The sequence below is a fragment of the Ictidomys tridecemlineatus genome, chromosome 6 (genome assembly GCF_052094955.1).
Source record: "Ictidomys tridecemlineatus isolate mIctTri1 chromosome 6, mIctTri1.hap1, whole genome shotgun sequence".
Lineage (NCBI taxonomy): Eukaryota > Metazoa > Chordata > Mammalia > Rodentia > Sciuridae > Ictidomys > Ictidomys tridecemlineatus.
The window spans coordinates 19,544,624-19,566,384 of NC_135482.1; the positions used below are offsets into that span (position 1 = coordinate 19,544,624).

General features: G+C 33.6%; 1 protein-coding gene across 3 annotated transcripts in view; it reads left to right on the plus strand.

Annotated features, from left to right (window-relative positions):
* Bltp3b (bridge-like lipid transfer protein family member 3B) overlaps positions 1-13,639 on the plus strand; it is an 81,623-nt gene extending 67,984 nt beyond the window's left edge. For all 3 annotated transcript variants that reach the window (XM_005322380.4, XM_040279532.2, XM_013357304.4), the window contains 2 exons: positions 10,047-10,231; positions 11,621-13,639. In XM_005322380.4, the coding sequence (XP_005322437.1) occupies positions 10,047-10,231; positions 11,621-11,740 (305 nt within the window). In that variant the 3' untranslated portion in view covers positions 11,741-13,639. The remainder of the gene's footprint in view (positions 1-10,046; positions 10,232-11,620) is intronic.
* The last annotated feature ends 8,122 nt before the right edge of the window (positions 13,640-21,761 follow it).

Here is a 21,761-nt window from a genome sequence, read left to right on the forward strand (position 1 = left end):
ATAATCTGACGAGAAATCTTATAATGCTTATAGTAATTTCTGTGCATTAGTTACTTTATAGTACATCGCTGGATATTTATTTCTCTGTTAATGCTTGTATCACCGCTCTAACAAGATTTTAATATATCTAATGTGAAGATCTTATAAGGTAGTGTGGAGTACTAGAAAGAGTGTGAGTCAGTAGTTACAGATGTTTTAGTTCTAGTTATCACTATTTTAGTTGCTTGTTGAAGATGTAACATGAGTGACTGATATATGTATCTATTTCATCTCCTATCAAAAACCTCATGAAAAGAAAATGGGAAAAGAATAATAAAGTCATTTTCAATATTGCAAAAGAAGAATAAGTATCACCAGTGGGTCATATATTTGTTAAAAAATTCAACAGAGAGCAAACCACAGAGGCAAAACTTGATTAGTATGTGGCCATAAACTCATGAAAGATAGGACTATTACTGAGGTCAGAACATTTTGAAAGGTACATTTAACTTGACTCTCCCCTCTGGAATTTGGGCTTAACTGGAGACTCTCATATTGGAGTCAGGCCAGCAAAGAACAAGATGGCAGCTTCATTACTGATAAAATCTCAGATGGGGAAGGTAACTTAGGTCTTTGAGAAGAAAGGCTTGATGCACAGCTATTTTCCAAATGTTTTAGCTTCCAAAACTGTTTCATAGAGAATGCAGAACAAAATGCATTTTTTTATAGGCAAGTCATATGCCAAAGTAAGAAGAGACTGAACCGCACATATGTAGTTCTTTTTTTCTAAACTCCTCAATCAGGTAAGTCATGCCTTCTTCCCTGGGAAGAGGTGAGAGTCCAAGAGAACTCTGCTAGGGAAGTTCCTCTTCAGAAACAGGAGAAATCTTCCCACCAGCATACTGACATTAGAATGGGATACTGAACAGTAGCATCTAGACATTGCTTTTTGAAATCTTTACCTGTATTTCTACTTAGTAGCAGACTCCAATAGGGTGTGCATATTGACTAAGGGTAAATTCTGCAGCTGTTAGGCTCCAGGAAAGAAATGACTCGAGTTGATTAACTTGGCTATTTAATTCAGTGGCACAATCCCTCCTCTCTTACCCACAACCACTGGAGTTCATCTACAGCAAATAGAATCAGCATCTATAGTCAAGAAAATGGGATAGACATACATCCAATAATTCTCAAACATTTGAAGAAAAGAGTACAATCAGCATTCATAACTGTAAATAAGGATAGAAAAGGAGATTATTAAAAATTTTTGGAATGGAGGCTGGGATTATGGGTCAGTGGTAGAGCTGTTGCCTAGCATGTGTGAGGCACTAGGTTCAAGTCTTAGCACCACATATAAATAAATAAATAAATAAATAAATAAATAATAAAGGTCCATTGACAACTAAAATATTTTTAAAAAATTATTGGAATGGGGGCTGAGGTTGTGGCTCAGTGGTAGAGTGCTTGTCTAGCATGTGTAAGGCACTGGGTTAGATTCTCAGGACCACATATAAATAAAGGTTCATCAAATAAAAATAATAAAATTAAAAAAAATTATTGGAATGGAATAGAATTGGGAATTCAGAAATAAAGTCTCCCACTTATGACTGATTTTTTTTGACAAGGCTGCCAAGATAATTCAATGGGGTAAATGAGGCCTTTTCCTCAAATGATAGTGAAACTGCTAGAGGAGAATGAACCTCTTCCTTTTATCATACACAAAAATTTACTCTAAGTGGATCAGAAACTTAAATGGAAGAGCAAAAATATAAAATTCTTAAAAGAAAGCATAAAAGTATATCTTCTTTTTTTAAATTTTTATTTAACTTATTTATTTTTTGTGTGGTGTTGAGGATTGAACTGGGTGCCTCACATGTATTAGGCAAGCACTCTACAACTGAGCCACAGCTCCAGCTGAAGATGTCTTCTTGATCTTGGGGTTAGGCAAAGCTTTCTCTGATACTGTACCAAAAGCACAAATGACAAGAAAAAAGAGGATAAGTTGGACTCCATCAAAATTTAAAACTTTAGGGCTGGGGTTGTGGCTCAGTGGTAGAGTGCTCGCCTAGCACTCGAGAGGCACTGGGTTCAATCTTTAGCACTGCATTAAAAAAAAAATGAAATAAAGGTATTGTGTGGCCACCTACAACTAAAAAATAAATATTAAAAAAATTAAAACTTTTAATGCCTTAAGTGATAACCATCAAGAAAGTGAAAAGACAACCCATAGGTTAGAAAACATTTGCAACTTATTTATCTAATAAGAGATGAGTATTCAGAGTACATAACAAACTCTTATCAGTAAATGACATATTTTATCTTAACAGTAAAAAGGTAAAATAACTCAGTTTTGAAAAAGGAATTGAAGACATATCTCTAAAGAAAATGTATAAATGGCAGTAAGCACATGAAAAGATACTTGACTTTATTAGCCATTAGGGGAATTAAATCAGTGCCATAGTGAGCTACCACTTCATAACCACTAGGATAACTGTAATCAGAAAGAAGCTGGGTTCAGTGTAATCCTAGTGGTTCAGGAGGCTGAGAGAGGAGGTTTGCAAGTTTGAGGCCAGCTTCAGCAACTTAGTGAGACTCTGCCTCTAAATTTGTTAAAAAAGGGCTGTTGCTGTACCATTGCAGCTCAGTGGTAAAGCACTTCTGGGTTAAATCCCTAGTACAAAAAAAAAAAAAAGTTGGGGGAGGGGAATAATAATAATAAGTTTTGGCAAGGATGTAGAGAAGTTGTAACCCTGATATATTGTTGGGACTAACAAATAGTACAGATTCTTTGAAACCAGTTTGGCAGCTTCTCTTAAAATTATAAAGTTCCCTGTGACTTAGCAATTTTACTCATAGATATCTGTGCCAGAAAAATCAAGACATGTCCATACAAAACTTGTCCATGATATTTACAGCAACAATATTAACAATTACCCAAGAGTAGAAATGACTGAAATGCCATAGTGCAGTGAGTGGATAAAAAGAATATGTTATATCCACACAATGGATTATTTATTATTCAGCAACAATAAGAATGATTTAGTTATGCTCTCTACAACACAGATAACTTTGAAACTTTATGCCAAGTGAAAGAAGCCAGTCAGAAAAAGACCATTGATTGTATGACTCCATTTACATGAAATGTGCAGAACAGGCAAATCCACAGAAAGAAAGCAAATTAGTAGTCTGAGAGGCCTGGGGTTAGAAAGGAATAAAAAGAGACTACTAATGGTTACGAGGGCTTTTGAGGTGGGTAGGCGGGTACCAGGGATTGAAGTCAGGAGCACTCACACCACTGAGCCACATCCCCAGCCCAGGGTCTACTGAGTTGCTTAGCACCTCGCTGTTGTTAAAGTTGGCTTTGAACTTGAGATCCTCCTGCCTCAGTCTCCAAAACTGCGCTGGGATTACAGGTGTGCACCACTGTGCCCAGCAGGAACAACAGATTTTTAACATAAAGAAGCAAGATTTGTTTTATATGGGAGGTCTCACGTATTATTCTATTCCTAAAAGTAATGCCATGAAGCAGACTGTGATGTTATGTCATTTTTCTCATGATGCAGAAATTAGTTAGAGTCTTTGGTGCATGAAGTATACAATAGAACACACAGCCTAGTGTTACATACATATAGCTTATATGTTAATGTATCAGAAATATGACTCAGTAATATGTCAGCTATGATAAATATTTAACAGTAACTTTTATTTGCTTTTAGAATTTAGAAGGGCATTTTAGGAATGATTTAAATAGCCTTCTCAAACAGTTCATTAAGAAATTTCAATCTGTGGTGTTTTTCCCCCTGTCTCAAACAATTTTTTTAGGAAACATGCACATTCAAAATAGTCTCATTATTTTTGTAGCTGTTTGTTGGTGGTAATAATAGCAGCTTACCTAATATTTCTCTTCTTTACTTCTTTCCCTTTCATTTAACATATTCTAAGCTATATTTGCAGCTGTTCTGAATGTGATTAAATAAAGTCCATTATTAAAGAATAGGTGGTTTTATGCCTACTTTTTGTTACTTATCACAGTACTTCACACTTCTTGGAAAGTCTTAAAAACACTTACCAATTTTTCAGTAAAGACTTTAAGGAGAAACTTCAAATAACTTTTCACAAAACTACAAAGCAACATTCCACTTTCCTTCTTGCTCCAGTGTAAGTGTGTAACTTAAGAGGAAAAAAAACCAAAATGTTTGTGTGTTTACGCAGAGCCATGTATCGTTAATTACCTTTAACAGTAGTGCAGTGGCTCTAAACATTTTCCATCCATGAAGTATACAATAGAACACACAGCCTAATGTAATATACATATAGCTTATATGTTAATGTATCCGAAATATGACTTGCTAATATGTCAGCTATGATAAATATTTAACAGTAACACACATATAAGCTATATGTATGTTACCTAGGATCTGGTGTATTCTCAACCTTCCAGAACTATGGCCCAATATGGCATTGATTCTCAACCAGAGAGGTAGTGAAGGAGAGGGGCAATGTATGTTTATACTGAAATATATTTATTACATATATTCTTTTCATCACTACACCTAAAGAAAAGTAAAGCCTATTAACTCAGTATGTGACTAGGAAGGAAAAATAAATAGAAATCTTCTGTTTGAATGAACAGAGAACTCTTTAAAGTTTATTGTGAAGTATTTGCCAAGCATCTACCATTCTTATAAGAAGAAATAATATTTGAATATTGATTTTTGGTTTATAAGGTTTTTCAGCTTATTGATTTCTTACCGTAACTCTTTGAGATAGTTAATGCAAATATTCTTACCACTTTTTGACAATGAAGAAATTGAAGTTTAGGCAGATTGAGTCTATTCTAGGGGAAAAAGTTTGTTGCTGTGAGAATTCTGCACATTTCATTCAGTGAGGGGCATTTATTTGTTTATCAAAATGTGTAATGCTAGAACTGATAATTGCCCCTAAAATTTGAAAGATTATTTTAAAGAAAAGGAAATTCATCTTTCTAGTAATAGACTCCAATCACTCCTGTCCTTATACTGATTCTGTTCTTTTTCATCTTTATTTTCTACCTCCTGCCTCTTCTTTCCCATGCCATGCCCTTCTTACTTCCTCCCTTCTCCTTTTTTATTGTTTGACTATGTCTTCCTTCTTATGTCTTTTATCTTCCTTTACACACACTTTCCCTTTCTGTCTTTCCATTCTCCCTCCTCACATTGTCCTCCACTCTCCATCTTCCTCATCTACTTAGTCTACTCCATTCCTTCTTTTCCCTTCCACTTTGTTCTTCTTTCTCCATTCTGCTTCCCCTTTCTGACTGCCTTTCAGTGGTGGAAGTAAATGAGTTTCTGAGTTGTGTAGCCAGTGGCTTTTTTTATTCATAGGAGCCCATGGTTAGGTTAGGGAAACAGTAAGCCGAGAATAAGCCCTTCATCCTCCATTATCTTCACCATGGCCAGTGTAACCAGCTTTAATCTTTTGTTTATGTTGGCATTACATGTCAGATTTCATTTAAAAGAAGAGTTTTGCTCTTAAAAGTTAGAAAAAGTGCATTTAAAAATATTGATCAATTAGTATTTTAGGAGCGTTAAAAGTCTTTAAGGTTGGGCTGGGGATATGGCTCAAGTGGTATCGTGCTTGCCTGGCATGCATGCGGCCTGGGTTCGATCCTCAGCACCACATACAAACAAAGATGTTGTGTCCGCCGAAAACTAAAAAATAAATATTAAAAAGCTCTTTCTCTCTCTCTCTCTCTCTCTCTCTCTCTCTCTCTCTCTCTCTCTCTCTCTCTTTCTCTCTCTCTCTCTCTCTCAAAAAAAAAAAAAGTCTTAAGGTAGAAACAGCAGAGAAGAATTTGGCTTTCCCATGACAGTACTTGGGTTGCTCTTAAATACATTACCGAGCCGAAATGGTATTATGTTATTCTGAAGCAGTATAATAGTTTTTGTTTCTTGTTATTACATTACCATAAATCGTAAGTGGTAGAAGACAATCTTATAATGGGTAGTTTCTGAGTTTTTACCACTATAATGAATCAAGCCATCCAAAACTCAGCTTATTAGCATTTATCCATTTAGATAGAACTATTCCATTTTTATACACAGAATGGGAGTGGAATTGATATAACTCTCATGGAGGGTTATTTGACAGTATGAACAAAAGCTTTAAAAGTGTTTGTATACTTTGACTTAGTATTCTTTTCTGGAAACGTTTTTTATTATGGGAGAATTATATTGCTGTCTATTCATAGTTTTGCCCTTCTTTCATTCCATGTAATTTTTTTTCTCCTGTACTGGGTCATTCCATGTGATTTTTGAAAGACCTGACTGTTGTATGACCCTGTCATAAGAGTGGGAATAGGACCCAGTTTTGCCATTGAAAAGATTTCAGCTCATGATTAGTGATCCATCAGTTGACTGTGACTCAAGCATTCTGAGTCCATTTTGCATATTTATGAGAGAATCAAGAAAGGAAGGGTCACCAGTGACTACGGTGGCTTTTTTTTTTTTTTTTTTGCCATCATGACTAAACTGTTACAGAGGAAAAGGAAAGTGGACACGAAAAGCAGAGAATGAGGTTTCCAACTTTTCAATTCTTTGTAACATTTGCTAGTTATCTTTCTTTTTTAAAAAAATTGGTGGTTTTATTTTATGTAAATAATACCTTAATAAACAAGGAGGAAAATAAATAATTCATGTTCATTCTTTCAGGTTTTTGCCTACTACTAGTTATCTTTTTGATTATAGCCATCCTAGTGGATATGAAATGACATTATGGCTTTCATTTACTTTCCCTAATAGCCAGTAATGTTAAGTATCTTGCAAGTGTTTGTTGGCTATTGATGTATTTTCTTTGAAGAACTGACCATTCACATCCTTTGGCCTTTTTAAATAATTGGGCTGTTTATGTTTTTATTGAGTTAAAAGAATTATTTTTGTAGATAATAAATTCCTTAACAAATATATGATTTGCAAATACTTCCTCCTTTTCTGAAGACTGTCCACTTGTTTTTTGTGGTACTAGAGATTGAACCCGGGGCCTTATGCATGCTACTCAGGCTCTCTACCTAGTGATACCTTTTTTTTTTTTTTTTAATGACACTAGGGATTGAATCTCTAGTCCTTTTTGTTTTTATTATGAAAGTGTCCAGTTAAGTTGCCCAAACTGGCCTTGATTTGTGATTATCCTATTTTAGCTTCCCAGGTAGCTGGGATTACGGGCATGTGACACTGCAGCTGGCCCAGCTCTACTTTTTATATGGAGTTCTTTGAGGCACAAAGGTTTTCAATTTAATGAAGTTCACTTTATGTGTTTTTTCTTTTGTTACTTTATTTGATTGACTTGTCTTTTGTTAGACTAGATTGCCATATCTGAGATTATGAAGAGTTACCCTTTTTGCTTTTAAGAGTTTTAAAGATCTGGTTCTTAAATGTACCTCAAGTCTGTTACTTTTGCCCGTGCACACACGCACACACACACATTCATACAAATCCATCTCCTTTTGACAGTACCATATTGTCTTCATTGAGTACCAGCTTGCTTTGGAGTAAACTTTGAAACATGTGAGTCATTCAACATTATTGTACTTTTTCAAACTTTGACTCTTCTGGGTCCTTTGCAATTCCATATGAATTTTAGAATCAGCTTGATAATTTTTATAAAAAGCCGGCTCAGATTCTGTTAGTGATGTTAAATCTGTAGATCATTTTGGAGAGCTTTGCCATCTTAATAATAGTAAGTCTTTTAATCCATGCACATGGAGAATTTTCCATCTATTTAAGTCACTTTAATCTTTTTCAATAGTTCAACCATGTTTTGTATTTTCAGAGTATAAATTTTGTACTTTTGTTAAATTTATGCCTAAGTATTCCTCCCCCCCCCTTTTTGGCAGTGCTAGGCCTCATGCTTATTCTTTTTGAACAAATTTTAAATGGAATTATTTTATAGTTTTACTCTAAGGTTCTTCGTTATAAAGTGTATAGAAATAGAATTTATTTTGTATATTGATTTTTGTATTTTGCTATCTTGCTGAACCTGTTAGTTCTAATAGTTTTTTAGTTGATTGCATAGCTTTTTTTTAAATATAGAAAACCATAAATCACATCATCTGTGAATAAAGATAGTTTTACTTCTTCCTTTCCAACCTCGATGCCTTTTATTTCCCTTTCTTGCCCAGTTGCCTTTAGGACAGTGTTAAAGTGATGAATGCACACATCCATCCTTGTCTTGTTTGTGTTTTTGGCAAAGAAAGTATCCAGTTTTTTCACCATTAAATATGATATTAATTGTGGAGTATTTGTAGATGCCCTTTTTTTTTCAAATCAAACAAGTTGTCTGTGCCCACTTTTTTATTTTTATCAATGAAAAGTGTTGGATTTTTGTCAGATGCTTCTTCTATATCTATTATGTTCATGTGGCTTTTGTTTTTTATATAATAAATTGCATATATAAAGCATTACACTAATTTTTTCTTGTTAGGCGAAACTTTTACTTCTAGGATCAATCAATCCCTTTTGGCCATGGTATATAATTATTTTTATATGTTGCTAGATTCAGCTCGCTAATGTTAAGGATTTTTTTTTTTTTTTTTAAAGAGAGAGGGAGGGAGAGAGAGAATTTTTTAAAAATATTTATTTAGTTAGTTAGTTTTCGGCGGACACAACATCTTTGTATGTATGTGGTGCTGAGGATCAAACCTGGGCTGCACGCACGCACGTCAGGCGAGCGTGCTACCGTTTGAGCCACATCCCCAGCCCTAATGTTAAGGATTTTAATGGACATGTTCATAAGCACATTCATGTTAGTTTTTTTTTTTAAAGAAATTCTTTGGCTTTGGTATCAGGGTAAGACTGGCTTCATAGAAGGAATTTGAAGTGTTCTCTTTCTGTTTTGGAAGAATTATGAAGGTTTGGTGCTATTTGTTTTTGTTTGTTTTCAGTACTAGAAATTGAAACCAGTTCCTTGTTTATGCTAGGTAAGCACTCTACAGCTGAGCTACATCTTCATCCCTTTTTAAATTTTATTTTGAGATGGTATCTCACTGGGTTTTCCAGGCTGGTCTTGAATTTGTGATCCTCTGGCCTCAGCCTCCCTAGTTACTGAGATTACATGTGTGAGTGACCACAACCAGTCTTTAAATGTTTAAAAGAATTCACCAGTTAAGGTTAGGATTACCTTACTGGATTACCCCTGTAATCCCAGCCATTTGGAAGGCTGAGGCAGGAGGATTGCAAGTTCAAACCCAGCCTCAGCAACTTAGCAAGGTCCTAAGCAATTTAGTGAGACCCTGTCTCAAAATAAAAAATTTTGGGGTGTAGCTCAGCAGTAAAACACTCCCTGAGTTCAGTCCCTCGTATCCTACCCAACCCCTGCAAAAAATGAATGAAGGAAGGAAGGAAGGGAGGGAGGGAGGAAGGAAGGAAGGAAGAAAGAAAGGAAGGAAGGATTAATTCATCAGTAAAGCCATTTGGGTCTCAGTTTTTCTTTTGGGGTAGTTTTTAACTAGTTGTTGAATATCTTTGCCAGCTATATGTCTATTCACATTGCCTTCTAGAGTCCATTTGAGTAGTTTCTGTCTTCCTAGGAATTGATTTCATCTCAGTTATCTAATTTATTGGCATATAGTTATTCCTTTATTGTCATTTTTATTTCTGTAAGGTTGGTAGGAATATCCCTTTTATTTTCTTACTTTTTTTAAAAAAATATTTTTTTAGATGTTGATGGACCTTTATTTTATTCATTTATTTATGTGTGGTGCTGAGAATTGAACCCTGTGCCTCACACATGCTAGGCAAGCGCTCTACCACTGAGCAGCCACAACCCCAGCCCCAACTTTTTTTACTTTTGATTCTGATACATTTTTTTTTTTTTTAGTCATTCTTACTAAAAAGTTATCCTTTTAAAAAAAAATCTTTTTCAAAGCTTTTGGTTTTACTGTGGGTTTTTTTATTTCCCCCCATTTTCTGTCTCATAATACTGTCCTCACATGATAGGGATATAGACTCATATTAAAATTAGTTTCTCATAGTAGAAATTATAAATATTGATCAAGTATTTGGAAATTTTATCTGAGCATTTTGTTTGACTAGGTTCTCATATGCTTAACACTGGAAATGATTTGAAAGAAAATGTCGAAAATGATTCAGTGTTGCCGACCAGTGGAAAGTATGATCTGAAGGAACAACACAGTGTCACCCAAGCTACTCAGACAAGCCCAGAGGCTCCTTGGCCAGTTAAATTTCCTGAATGCTCCTTTGACTTTACTAGAGAACAGGTAATAGAAACCCTATTTCAGATTCAATTTCAGCAATTAAAATAATTATTAATATACTAATAGGTAACACATTATTTGTTTACTTATTTAAGTGAAACATTGAGTATTATTTAACAGACATTTTACATTACATCTGCTTCATTTTTATTTTAATGACTGAGTAATATGGATTGGATATATTATCATTTCTGAACTTTCCTTTTAACATTTGCTAACATTCGAGTTGCTTCTGATTTTTTTTCCATGGTAAGTAAACAAAATGCTCAGTAGGGTTTTAATTTATACATAATGAGTTTATTCATCTTTTCATCAAGGATTTATTGGATAATAACTCTGAGCAAGGAATGTAAAATTGAGCAGTTCCTGTCTGTTGAAGAACTCAAAATCTGATGGTAAAGGCAAAAGTTTGTTAACAGTGGTTACAGCATACCATCAGGTGCCACAGATTGGGGGAAATATAGGGACACATCCTCATTTGATCTATCTACAAGGCAGAACTTTTTAAGCTAAGACTAAAAGAGGTCTGAGAACTCTTTGAAATTGAATATGTATGTTTTCGTATATCTGTGTAAATGCAAAAAGCCCCTAGTTTTATTGTTTCCTCCTATCAGGGTTAGGAATGGCTCTTATGACAACAGAATACGTGACCTAAGTCAACAAAGGGGACAGAAGACTTATTGGCTATCTAGAGGAAAATGTCTAGTGGTACATTCAGATTGTGAATTGTGAGTTTGGAGCTCAGGAAACCGATTTATGCTAGATAAGGGTATCTGGTAGTTGAACTGTGGAAGTGAGACCATCCAAGAGAGTGACTCAGATGACAAAAGAAGAGACCAGCTATGAAATAAATAGAATATGGAAATTAAACATTCTCAAGAAAAAAAAAGGAAGAAGTTGGCATAGGTTGAGAGAGAAGCATGAAAAGAGCTGTGACATAAAAACCATAAAAGGAGAGATGTTTAGGAAAGGGGAAAGTTCGCAGTATCCAAAGCCATAGAGAGGTCCAATGATATTACAGTGAAACAAAATCACTATTAAATTTGGAAATGAGAAGTTAATTGTTTTGAACTATGGGGTCAAAACTTAAGGAAATTTTTAAAAATGTTTTTTAAATAACTATTTATTTTTATGTGGTACTAAGGATCGAACCCAGTGCTGCACACATGCTAGGCAAGTGCTCTACCACTGAGCCACAGTGCAAGACCCGTAAGGACATTTTTAATGGCATACGTGTTTCTGACTAGCTTCTCCAATGAATTTTAAGTGGACCCACACTAGATATTGGATATTTTTACTATCCCAAGTGTCAGACCTTTGGATACTCTATAAAATAGTGTATTTAAATTTTCTGGAAATGATTGAATTCTCTTTTCAAATTTATCATTTCAGCTCATGGAAGAAAATGAATCTCTTAAACAGGAACTGGCTAAAGCTAAAATGGCTCTTGCAGAGGCTCACTTGGAAAAAGATGCACTTCTTCATCATATAAAGAAGATGACAGCTGAATAACAGAAGTGGCTGTCAAAAGTTAAATGACAGCTCTGGAGTAGGACGGTTATATAAATAATGTCGATGTTATGTTACCAATTAGTGGAAGACTTTCCTTTTCATGAAAATAAAATGAAATGGAATGTGAAGTAGTGACTGTTCCAAAGCCAGTTTAGAAAATATTAGGTACGAGCATTACAATCTTTTGATTGTTCTATGTTTTGATGTTTAAACCTCATTTAAACTGGTATGATCTAGGAAAGTCAGTACATACTGTAAAATAATTACATGCCTAATGAAAAGAAGATGTCATTTCCTAATTGTTATATCTCATTATAAACTTTTTAAAAGAGGAAAATGAAAACCTGTCATGTTCACTCAGATTGAATTTATTTCTCACTATTTGTTAATAATTTACTATTATTTACAAAGAACAGATGCTTTTAGGGCTAATGTAAAATAAAAGGAGCTTACATTTTAAATGTTATTAAAATTATGTACTGAAGTCTATAATTATTTAATTACTGTAAAATATCTAATCAAATTAATAAATTATATAATGAGTTTAAGAACTCTGAAAAATCTTCACCCTCTTGAACTTACAGAGTAACTTGAAGATGTGACAAATGATGGGTAAATTGTGTAAGTAGAAGCTATAATTTTCAAAAAAAGGTGGTACAAATGTAAAAATAAAAAGCACAAATATTAGAATATATGGCCATGTGATTTAAAAGCATTACTTGTACATTCCTTGAAACATTTATCCTTAGTAGTAATTTAACTATTCTAAGTTTAGCAACATTTGTAACTGTAAAATTTTTAATTAATACTATTTATATTATTTCTTTACCTTTATCTTTCCTCTTTGAGGAGAATATTTTCAGAGAATTTGCTTTTCATGAACAAATAATTTCATACCATTGTTGTAGTATCAGATGGGTGTTTACACATATTGAATTTATAAAGCTAGTTTTGATTAAAGCTTATGTGATATATATATATATATATATATATATATACATATATAGTCTATAATAAGAGTCATTAGTAAGTTTTGAATTCTATTTTCTAAGGATTAAGGTTGAAAACACAAGAGAGAATCTCAATCATGCATTATGAAATAAAAATACATGAGTATTTAAGAAGCAGGCTTTTGAAGATTTAAAATATATTTCTGATAGAATTAAAGTAAATGGTGTCTATTTTAAAATTCACGTTCTTAAATATATAAAAGAACACAAAACAACTGGACTACTCTTTAACTTGAAAATTCTAAAACCATGTTGCAACATTTTATGGTGCTTTGCTTTTTTGGTATATATAGCCATACTTCTATCTGAGTGCTTGAGAGAAAATACATATTTCATCTACGTTAGTATTGAATGAAGTGATAGGTTTTATTAAAAACAGTAAACTAGAGGGTTTTTTTCCCTATATTATTCATTTTCATTGACAGTACTTCAAAATATAGGCATTGTTTGTAGGGGCTAAATATCTAGCCAAGAACAAATTAAATTGTTAATACCTCAAAATATCTTAAAAAATTATGTTAAACTATGTTAATCTAAAACTGTATCATAGCCTTAGATTAAATGCAAAGATCTAAAGATTTAAAATGCATAGTGTATGCCCTTATAAGCTTAAACATAGCTTATGAACTTTTGATTTATCTGTACGTATTCAGCAAAAGCAGTCTCTGTTGTGGAAAAGAAGGATCAATGGGACATTAACTTCTTCTTTGATGACAGTGTTTCTCAGGATGGACCTATTCTTACAAATTTTAAGTTTTTCTATGGTATATTACAATTGCTTAATGTTACATAAGCTGAATGTTTTTCTTCTTCCTTTTAAATGTATATGTAGCCTTCCAAGATAATCATATAAACAACAGAGACAATAATACTCTGAGCCTTCTTTCTATATGCTTTGTTGGATTTTTTTTTAATTTATGAAAAATACTATTGAGGTTTAAAATTCATGAGACAAGTTCATACAGATTATAATTCCCACAATAAACCCTGAGAGGTAGGTATTATTCAGTTGTTGTATGTCTGGGGGGAGATACCCTAATGCTCAGAAAAGATGAATGAGTTGATTAATCACTGTTAGTAACCACTGTGTGCCACTGTGCCTGACTCATCCATTTTGAGTTGATTTTTGTATAGTATGAGATGAGGACCCAATTTCATTTTTCTGCATGTGGATGTCCAGTTTTCCCCGTACCATTTATTGAAGAGACTATTTTTTCCCCATTGTATGTTCTTGGCATCTTTGGAGAAGATAGGTTGATTATAAATGCATGGATTTATTTCTGGGCTATTTTATTTCATTGATCTATGTGTCTGTTTTTATGCAGATACACTAACCCTCCTAGGATTCACTCTGTACTACAAGCAGAATTCCTGTTCTGTTCAAAGTACAATTTTAATGAAAGCAATTAACCCACACACACCCCGCAATCCCTAGCTTAAAACATTTTAATGACTTTTCATTGCTTTTATAATGAAAAAATATTTTATATGAGCTATTGGGTCACATATATTAAGACCACTCTTTGTACTGTGGTTCTGAGTATTAAATAAGTTAATGTTTGAAAAGATAGAACTGTGGACACATCACCTAAAAACACTATTGTTATTATCATTTAGCCTCATTTTGTACCATGTTTTACTTTGTTCTACCTCCATTGTCTTGGAGTGAGCACTTCATTCATTACAAACTTTTTTTTTTCAGTACTGGGAATTGAATTGATCATGGGATTTTTGTTAATGCTGTTCCTTTGGCTTAAAGTACATATCCTCCTCATTGCCTAGTTAATTCTATTTGTCTGGTTTCTAACATGGAGTAAGACCCAACTGTTAGATATTCTCACATGACTATGCACCTCTAGCATTTAATGCCTTTGTAATTTTGTATGTATTTGTTTGATTAGTGTCAGACCTAGTTTGTAAACTCCATGAGAGCAAGAATTTTGTTTTTGTCATTGTTAAACTTTGTTCCTGGCACATAGTAGCTGTTCAGTGAACTTACTGAAAGAATGAAATGGTTGGGTGCAGTGGTGCACGCATGTAATCTCAGAGCATGTAATCTCAGAGGCTTGGAAGCTGAGACAGGAGGATCATAATAAGTTCAAAGCCAGCCTCAGCAACTTAGTGAGACCTTGTCTCAAAGGATGTAGGGTAAGGATGTGGCTTAGTATTTAAGTACTCCCTCGGTTCAATCTCTTGTAACACAACAACAACAAAGAAGAAGAAGAAGAAGAAAATGAGTGCATGAGATAAAAAGGATATTTTCCAGGTATTGAATATTTCCTATCATTTTGTTTGAAGAAAGATAGAACATAGGCAGAAAAGTAGTTGCTCTAGTTATTAAAAGGGAAAAAATACTTTGTGTCTAAGAGAGAAAAAAAAGGGAAATAGAATGGGACTATTTGCCATACTGTGTTCAGGGTAGGGAATATCTGAACCTCTAGTTGATTTGTCATAAATAGAAAATAAGCTCATCACTTTGTGGTACTGCTACCGTGCCAGAATGTCATCTGGCTTTTATTGTAACATATGGTGTTGTGGCTCTTGAGATCTGCCAGTCCCATTTGCTAAATGGAATGGAAACAAAGCCAAAAGAGTAGTGTTTGAAATAGCTTCTCTTTGGGAAACAAATTGATACTGAGACTTAATTTCAATTATACCTAATTCCTTCAAATGTAAAGAATTTGATTTTAGTTTGCACATTGAGTAATATGGAAAATAAATTTTGAACTATGTTCTAATTTTCCTTTTCAGATACATTAATTACCAAAAGTTAGGCTTATTTAGAATATAGAAACATTAAAGCAGTGATGTTTTTTATTTAACATGTATTTATTTTTTATTTTGTTTTTTAGTTGTAGTTTGGACACCATACCTTTATTTTATTTTATTTTTATGTGGTGCTTAGGATCAAACCCAGTGCCTCGCACGTGCTAGTCAAGCACTCTACCACTGAGCTACGGCCCCAGCCCAAAGCAGTAATGTTTTAAAAAGACTATTTCATAAAATTATAATACTTGATCCATTTTTGTTTTGGTTCTTGGGATGGTCTTTTTTGAAAGGCACAAAAATGAACATGAAAATGTAAGCATGATGGTTTCTTACAAATCATCTTAAAGTGAAGGGAAATTCATGTTAATGTTGAAATACTGAAACTGAACATATATGTTGTAGACACTATTGTGTAGCCTTAGCAGATTTTGAGAATTTAAATCTTTTTAGAGAAATTGAGAAATATGAAATCAAATTAATGTCTTTTTTTCTGCTTAGTATATAATATAAAACATGCAATAAATTTTTGGTTTTAGGAAGAATAATCACCAGGAATAATAATCTGTGTTTTAAAAATTCTGAAACTATATAAACAAAGAGGCAATACTGTATAAGTTAGTTTTTATTTTCAATGTTCTTTGTGTCATCAATCAAAAGTCAATTTGTTATTTACAATTTACACTAAACTCTGGCAAGTGAGATTTCTTGTATTTCTTATATTCACTGACTATGTTTAGAAAACTTAAGCATTACAGAAGCTAGGAGAATAAAGTGGTGATTAAATCTGACATAATTCAGCAAAGCATTTTTATTGTTATGACAAAAAAACTTAAATGCTGAATCACACATCATCAAGAATAAATAAGATTTTATGGGCTAGGGATATAGCTCAGTACAAGGGATGTCGCTTGCATGTACAAGGCCCTGGGTTCAATTCCCAGCATCATAAAAATTAAAAATAAATAAATAAGATTTTTAAAAAATGAACACAAAGAGAAAGATCAGAAGTATCCTTGAAAGATATGGATGAAATAAATTCATTGGAGTATGATGGAAAGTTCATACTTTACAATATTTAAAATCACTCCAACTATAATAGATACATAGTATAGTCAGAGAAGGAACATTTAAAAGTAATCATGGGCTGGGCACAGTGGAGTAGGCTTGCAATCCCAGCAACTCAGAAGACTGAGGCAAGAAGATCACAAATTCAAGGCCATCCTGGTCAATTTAGTGAGATCCTGTCTGGGGATGTAGCTCAGTAACAAAGTGCCCCTGGGTTTAGTCCCCAGTACTAAGGGAGAAAAAAAGTAACCATAGTGAACAAATATAAGGAAATATGTTGAACAAAATTTTAATAATTAAGCACATGAGAAAAATTTGCGATAGTTCATTTGGCAGATATCATTTAGATTAAAACCTAAAGGATAATAAAAGCACATATAGAAGTTCTTAAGTTTATTATGAAAAAGGTCAGATGTAATTTTTTAATAAATGGTCTTCCCACAGTGTTAATATATTGGAATCTGTTATGATTCCAATTTGCACATAAAAAGTGAGCAGGATCACTTGCTGCTATTGGAGTCATTTTATATGACTGTAATATTGGGGCAATTTAATGTGGTGTTTGAATTCAAATATATGCTTTATAATTCTTATTGACATAATTAAAATAAGAATTTTAAGCATATTTCTTGCTTTATTCACTCTGTTTCTTGCAGTTAAATAAGAGATTTCAATATAAAGCATTGGAATTATGAAGGCAAAAGTATTCCAAAGAGAACTGAATTATACTGTTATAAACATTGATGTGGCTATATCATTATAGTATGCTGTTTTTACTTTTTTGGATAAATCCTGAGGAAATGGGATAGCTGGATCATATGGCCATTCTATTCATAGTTTTTTGAGGAATCTCTGTACTGCTTTCCAGAGTGATTGTACTGATTTGCAGTCTTACCAACATTATATGTCTGTACTTTTTCCCCCACGTCCTCATTTATTATTATTTGCATTCTTGGTAATTTCCATTCTAACTGGAATGAGATGATATCTCAATGTAGTTTTGGTATGCATTTCTCTGATTGGTAATTGAACATTTTTTTTCATATGTTTGTTGGCCATTTGTATTTCTTATTCTGAGAAGTGTCTGTTTAGTTCTTTTGTCCATTTATTGATTGGGTTATTTATTTTTTTGGTGTTAAGCTTTTTGAGTCTATATATTCTATATATTAATCCTCTGTCAGATAAGTAACTGGGAAATATTTTTCTCCCATTCTATAGGCTTTCTCTTCATGCTTTTAATTGTTTCCTCTTCTGTACAGAAGCTTTTTAATTTGCTGCTGTCCCATTTGTTGATTCTTAGTTTTATTTTATTTTTTTAAAAAAATTTTTTTAGTTGTAGTTGGACACAATACCTTTATTTTATTTATTTTTATTTGGTGCTGAGGATCGAACCCAGCACCCCATGCGTGCTAGGTGAGCACTCCACCGCTGAGTCACAACCCCAGCCTCCTTGGTTTTATTACTTGATCTTAGGGGTCTTGTTAAGGAAGTCGGTGCCTATACCACTATGTTGGAATGTCAGCCCTATGTTTTCTCTGAACACTTGCAAAGTTTCTGGTCTAATTCTGTAGTCTTTGACATACTTTGATTTGACTTTTGTACAGAGTAAGAGGTAGGAATCTAGCTAAATTCTTCTCCATATGGATGTCTTGTTTTCCCAGCACCATTTGTTAAAAAAGTTATCTTGTCTCCAATGTGTGTTTTTGGCATTTTAGTCACATATCAGATGACTATATCTGTGTGAATTTGTCTCTGTCTTTTATTTTATTCCCTAGTCTTCATGTCTGTTTTTTAATGCCAGTACCATACTGTTTTTGTTACTATAGCTCTGTACTATAATTTGATATCAGGTATTGTGATGCCTCCAGCATCACAAGATTACTTTGGCTATTCTGGGTCTTCCAAAGGAATTTTAGGACTGGTTTTTCTAATTTTGTAAAGAATGTCATTGGTATTTCGATGGGGATTGCATTGAATCTGTATATAACTTTTGGTAATATGGTCATTTTGACAATGCTAATTCTGCCTGTCCAAGAACATGGGAAGACTTCTAAGGTCTTCAGTGTTTTTTCATTGTTCTATAATTTTTACTGTAAAGGTCTTTTATCTCCTTAGTTGGCTGTGGGTTTGTCATATGTAATTGTTATAAGATTTAGAGAAGTTCCTTCTATTACTAGTTTCTCCAGCATTTTTAACAAGAATGGGTGCTGGATTTTATCAAAGGCCTTTCTCCATCTATTGAAATGATCATATGATTCTTGTCCTTAATTCTATTTATGTGGTGAGTTATATTTATTGATTTATGTATACTGAACCAACCTTGTATCCCTGGGACAAAATCCACTTGATCATAGTATACTGTCTTCTTGATGTGCTTTTGAATGTGTTTTGCTAATATTTTATCCAGGATTTTTATGTGTATGTTCATTAGGCGAAGGAAGTGAGGATTCCCTCAGTGGTTGGGCCGACTTGAGAAATAAAAGCTAGGAAAAATAGAATGGCAAAAAACAACCCCACAGGACACAGAAAATATTTTCAAAAAGCAGGGGTGGGACAGGCTAGTCCATCATATGGATTGATACTAATGCAAAATGGAGCCTTTGCCTGCTTTATTTATATCTGGGGACTTCAAAGGCCTTCCATAGAAAGTTCTTCTCCAAAAAAGGTTATAGGTGGGCTGTTCAGTTCGAAATGGGTTATGCCTATCTCCAGAGGGATTATGAGAGATCTTCCTAGCAGAGCATAGATAAAGGTCAGGTACCTTGGGCAATCTGTTTCGTGGGAGAACCATGGATAGTTCCCTAGGTTAAATCTAAAATCTCCCTGGCTACATGCTGAGAGAAGATCCTCATGTGTTGTTCATGGATGGCTCCCCACAATTAGGGATATTGGTTTTTAGTTTTCTTGCTGTGACGTGTCTTTGTCTGGTTTTGGTATCAGGGTTATACTAGCTTCATAGAATATATTTAGGAGTGTTCCCTCCCTTTCAATTTCATGTAATAATTTGAATACTGGTATTAGTTTTTCTTTTCTTAAAGGTCTGATAGAACTTAGCTGAGAATCCATCTGGTTCTGAACTTTGTTGGAAGGCATTTAATGGCTATTTCAATTTTACTACTTGATATGGTCTGTGTAAGTGTTTTTTTTTTTTTTTTGCATCTTCCTGGTTCAATTTGGACAAGTCATATATATGTGTCTAGAAATTTGTTAGTGTCTTCTAGTTTTTCTAGTTGATTAGAGTATAAATTTTCAAAATAGTTTTTAATGATCTTCTGGATTTCATGTATGTAGTATTATTTTTATTTTTTTCTGTTTTGGTAGTTTGGCTAAGGGTTTATTAATCTTGTTGGTCTTTTCAAAGAACCAATTCTTTGTTGCTTTGATCCTGTGTGGTTTTATTAATTCTCAATTTCACTAATTTTGGCTCTGATCTTAATTATTTCCTGGTTTCTATTGATTTTGGCTTTAGTTTGTTCTTTTTCTAAGACCTTGAAGTGTTTCATTAGATTATTTATTTGGGATCTCTCAATATTTCTCTCTCTCTCTCTCTCTCTCTCTCTCTCTCTCTCTCTCTCTCTCTCTGTCTCTCTCTCTCTCTCACACACACACACACACACACAAACACACACACACACATACATACACATACAAACACACACATTTTTTTAGTTGTAGATGGATTCAATATCTCTATTTTTATGTGGTGCTGGTGATCGAACCCAGCTCCCCACATGTGCAAGGCAAGAGCTCCATCACTGAGCTAGAGCCCCAGCCCCTATCTTTTTTTAAAAAATGTATCATTCAATGCCATAAACTTTCTCTTAGAACTGACTTTATACTGTCCCAGATATTTTGATAGGTTATATTCCTATTTACATTTGTTTCTAAGAATTTCTTGTTTTCTTATTTCTTCTATGATCTACTCCTCATTTAGAAAAGTACTATTCAATCACCATGTATTTATGTGGTTTCTGTTATTTTTCTTGCTGTTCATTTCTTGTGTCATTCCATTGTGATCTGATAGGGTGCATGGGATTGTATCAGTTTTTTAGTATTTGCTAAGACTTACATTGTAACCTAAAATATTTTGGGAAAAGTTGTATGAACTACTGAGAAGAAAGTGAATTTAGCTGTTTTGGGGTGAAATATTCTGTAGGAGTCTGTTAGGTCATTTATTTATTTATTTTTAACGGCTTTTTAAAAACTATTTATTTATTTATTTATTATTAGTTGCTCATGACAATACAATGATTTTGACTTATCATACATTTGATTCAAATGGGGTATGAATTCTGATTTTTCCACGTGTACAGATTGCAGGATCACATTGGTTATATAGCCACGTATATACATACAGCAATACTAGTGTCTATTGTATTCTGCTGTCCTTCCTATCCCCGCTCCCCTTCCCTCCCCTCCCATCACCTCTCTCTACTCAATCTACTGTGACACATTTCTCTCTCTTTTTTTTTCTTCCCCCTTCACACCATCATATATGTATTTTGTATAACAATGAGGGTCTCCTTCCATTGTTAGGTTATTTAGATTTAAAGTAGTATTTTGGTCAGAAATATCTATTGATTATAGTTTTGGTTTTTCTTTCTATTAGTGATAGGGGTGCATTGAAATCACTTCATGTTATTGCATTAGTGTCTATCTGGGATTTAATGTCAAGAATTTTTTTTTTAATGTAATTAGGAGCACTGATGTTTGAGGTGTAGATATTTACTGTCATTCTATCTTCTTGCCTTGTTCCATTTGCCATAATGCAATGCTCTTCTACATCACTTCTGGTTTATTTTTGCTTGAAGTCTGCTCTGTGAGATATGAGAATATCCATTCCTGTTTGTTTTTGGACTCCATTTGCATGGAATATTTTTTTCATCCTTTTACTTTAAGCCTATGAGCATCTTTGCCTCTGAAATGAATCTTGCAAACAGTTGGATATTGTTTTTTTTAATCTATTTTGCAAATTTATGTCTTTTAACTGGGGAATTGAGACCATTAACCTTTAGTGTTGTTATGGATAGATGTTTGTTATTTACTGTCATCCAAAACCCATTTTAGTGTGACAAATTTTAGAGTTGGAAGCATGAAAAATATGAAAATATACAATGGTGATTTTATTTTTACTTTTTCTTCCTGCTGTACAATTATTACTTCAGTACATATTATAA